The sequence below is a fragment of the Oncorhynchus tshawytscha genome, linkage group LG04 (genome assembly GCF_018296145.1).
Source record: "Oncorhynchus tshawytscha isolate Ot180627B linkage group LG04, Otsh_v2.0, whole genome shotgun sequence".
NCBI lineage: Eukaryota > Metazoa > Chordata > Actinopteri > Salmoniformes > Salmonidae > Oncorhynchus > Oncorhynchus tshawytscha.
In genome coordinates this window covers 40,733,216-40,736,621 of record NC_056432.1, presented here as the reverse complement: position 1 = coordinate 40,736,621, position 3,406 = coordinate 40,733,216, and the positions used below count along the sequence as shown (strand labels likewise).

The 3,406-nt window shown below is 41.4% G+C and overlaps 1 protein-coding gene across 2 annotated transcripts; it reads left to right on the top strand.

Annotated features, from left to right (window-relative positions):
* Positions 1–837: 837 nt before the first annotated feature.
* LOC112248805 (fatty acid binding protein 1-B.1-like) lies at positions 838–3,181 on the top strand. 2 transcript variants are annotated; one of them, XM_042321283.1, is made up of 4 exons: positions 838–983; positions 1,754–1,920; positions 2,283–2,375; positions 3,090–3,181. In XM_042321283.1, exons 1-4 carry the CDS (start codon positions 917–919, stop codon positions 3,138–3,140), a joined length of 378 nt encoding a protein of 125 aa, XP_042177217.1. In that variant the 5' UTR covers positions 838–916; the 3' UTR covers positions 3,141–3,181. The 2 variants fall into 2 exon arrangements, with proteins under 2 accessions (XP_042177217.1, XP_042177216.1); XM_042321282.1 differs by having other exon boundaries at positions 1,754–1,926.
* Positions 3,182–3,406: the final 225 nt, after the last annotated feature.

Below are 3,406 nucleotides of genomic sequence, written 5' to 3'. Positions count from 1 at the left end.
TGGCAATTTAGCTAGCTAGCTAATTTGTCCTAGTATATAAACATGTTGCAGGTCTAGAAGGATTACCAGGACGTGTACTCCGAGCATGCGCTGACCGACTGGCAAGTGTCTTCACTTAACCAATTGATTAATCAGTGTTATTCTCTGAGTTTGTTGGACTTCAGAAGGAAAATAAATGTAGCTAAATGGGTGAACGTTTGTTCACTCAACAAACTTTGCTCACAGTGGGCTGAATGTATAAAAACTTGTTGAGTCTAATTACAATTTCATCTGGATTCCAATTTTTCAAGTTGAATTGTATGTTCACTCAACTTCAAAAGAAAAGTTGAGTGAACATTAAAATTCAACTTGAGAATGTATGTTGGTTCAGCTATATGCCAAACATTTCTGCAAACTCACAATCCTATTGCAGTCTGCTGCCTTACAATTGTACATTGATTCAACATTTTTATAGTGCAGGGAGACAAAATACACCTCTCAACTCAAAGTGCAATGTAGCCTAGTTTAATTTCAACACAGGTGTATAGCGAGATAAAGTCAAGTTGAATTTGAAATGTGTTGATTGATCCATACACTTGTATTACAATGATGAGACTGCTTATCATTTTTCTAAAGAGTCGAGGAGGCCTTGTTTATCAAATCAGATCAATGATCACTCACACTGCCAAAGTAGAAGAAGAGAGGATGAGAAGTGGAGTACAATAAAGTTGACCATTGCGATGTAGATTAGTTGCCCTTGGCTGGGAAGCTGATCCTAGATCTGTGCCTACAGGCAAGTAGCAGGGAAGATATGAGGGGAGGGGTTCTCAATTGTAGACACCTTTAGTTAGTTAATGAGTGCAGGGCTGGATAGATGGGGGTATAAAGACAAGCAGGGAGCTGTGGCTGACTCTACTGTCACTGTCTTATAGTCAACATGTCTTTCTCAGGGAAATACCAGATGGAGTCACATGACAACTTTGAGTCTTTCATGGAGGCTGTTGGTAAGTCTTGAAGTTGGGTTTGTACATTTGATTAGACTTGGGGTGTTAATTTCAGAAGTTGTAGTCCTTTCAGTAATGAAGATCAATGGTGACTGCGAATGCAATGGGTACTTGAACTGGTGTTAGATTTAACAACAAATTATAGTTTTGTAACTCATTGAAAGTGGATAAATTTAGTCTATTCAGACCATTTAAACAGGAACAAGCACTCATTAAGATCAGGTGTGGCCAACTACTGTGTTCAACACACTTAAGAGAAGATGGCGTTTGTTGAAGCTGAGAACGGAATGTGTTTTGATTAATTTTGTTTTTGTATGGCAAGTTCTGAGAACATGACTTGAACTGTAACTATGAGAACCTACAGAACATTATGCTGAAGTACTGACATTCCCACAGGAGAATATTTAGTCAGCTGAACAACTTGAGAACATTCCCAATGTAAAATGACTAATGTTCCTACAACTTTACCTTAAATGAAATGTTTGAATTTTCAGGAAATATTCTGATCAAATAATGAAATGCCAAGAAAATAACATTTTGTGAAATTCCTTAATGAGAATGTTCCAAAGCCAAGCAACTGTCCTGCACCATTGCCAGAATGTGGTATGCAAAATAACCAAGCCCTAAAACGTATGGTCCTCAGAATGTTATGTGCCAGCTGGGAATGCATTCAGATCATTGTGTTGCCATATTATAGTGCATCAGCGCTTTACTTCAGTAGTAATAATTCAGTGTTCATGTCCCACTCTCTCGCTGCCGCAAACATGTAGGTCTCCCTGATGAGCTTATCCAGGAGGGCAAAGACATCAAGAGCATCTCTGAGATTGAGGAGACTGGAGACCACTTCAAGGTGACTGTCACCACGGGGACAAAGATCCTCACCAACTCCTTCACCATTGGCCAGGAGACGGAGCTCGAGTCGCCGACCGGGGAGAAGGTCAATGTGGGTGGCGCATGTCACAACCCAACCATGAGTTTCATACATGTAGCCTGGGTTTATCCATCGCCCTACATATACAGCCAGTATCTAACTAAACTATAAGATCAGCTGATGTGGGGTCACTATGGTTAGTTCAGGTCCCAGTGATGTTGTGGGAGGACTGACTTTCGTTGGCAGAATCTCCTCTGCTCTCCAGGGACTGGGCGCACAGTTACGTCTCAAAACCAACTCACACACCTGATGCACACTGTCACTTTTTTTTCCTTCTCCATATATGGCCATCCAACTTGGGCCTGTTAAATTGGTCCTAGTTGGTGACCACTGCTTTCAGACCTAACCGTTGACCTCTCCTGTTTCAGTCTGTGGTGATGAGGGAAGGTAACAAGCTGACGACCATCCTGAATGGGATCGAATATGTCACAGAACTTACAGACGCAAACACCCTCGTCAACGTGAGTCTGGGGCATATGGCTGGGGGTTTTCACGAAGCGACACAATTTCAGGGTTAATTTATACCATTAACAAAATGGTTAGTCTATGACAGTGCCGTGAACGCAATTCAACAGTTTGCTGCCGCCAATGTTCTAATTACATGCTGACCCCACCGCTCGCGTCGCAAAATAAATGTACGTGTTATTCAATCATTGCACCCACACTGCTCGCACGCCTCAGCAAGCATCTGCGTGGCCAGTTGCTAAAATAGAAATCGGTTCTATTTGATGTGCTGCAAGTCTGGCCTCTCCAATCTCCTCATTGGTTCTTAGGAGCATATACATACCCATGTGGGTGATTGAAAGATGAACTTTAAGGTCCACACTCTGGTCAGTTGTAACGTTGGTTGTCAACCGCCATATAAAGGAGGCGAGATGATGAGAAACATTTGGTTTTCTGTGGCTTAATTGTCAGAGTAGAGGACCTTGTGCATCTCAGGTAAAATAACAACCCAATGTTTATATACTAGGACAAATTAGCTAGCTAGCTAAATTGCCATAAATATGAAATGCTTTTTGCCCCAAATATAACTGTTTCGGAGTTTGTTTTGATATTTCAACCTGCATGTCCTGATCGCTTCTAGTGTGGGTGAACGAGCGCGTCCGGTTTGGTAAGCATAGTGTACTGGCATGGATTTATTGAGTGTAATGATTACAGATGCTTTCTCTTTTCAGACCATGACTCTGTCTGGCATGTCATACAAGAGGACCAGCAAACGAATGTGAAGATCTACTGCACTCTTTGGATTAATAAAATGTGAAAGGCATTGAATGGTCTGGTCTCAGCATTTCATATCAATGGGTAGAACTTCAGGGGAAAATTGAAGTTTGTAATAATGAGGCAAGGTTTGAGTTGGATGAATGTGGGATTCAATAGAATAGAATAGCGTAGTTCCGTGAACATTACACTCTGGCCAAAATGGATTTTCTACATTTTAATGTGACTGCTTTATAGCAAATGTCAACCCAGCAGTGTAGAAATGAAGGCTTTG

Excerpts from the sequence above, each read along its gene's own strand:
- LOC112248805 (XM_042321282.1), top strand. The coding sequence starts at position 917 with ATGTCTTTCTCAGGGAAATACCAGATGGAGTCACATGACAACTTTGAG. Across the intron at positions 984-1,753 it reads GTCTTTCATGGAGGCTGTTG|GTCTCCCTGATGAGCTTATC; the intron begins GTAAGTCTTGAA and ends GCAAACATGTAG. Across the intron at positions 2,376-3,089 it reads ACGCAAACACCCTCGTCAAC|ACCATGACTCTGTCTGGCAT; the intron begins GTGAGTCTGGGG and ends TTCTCTTTTCAG.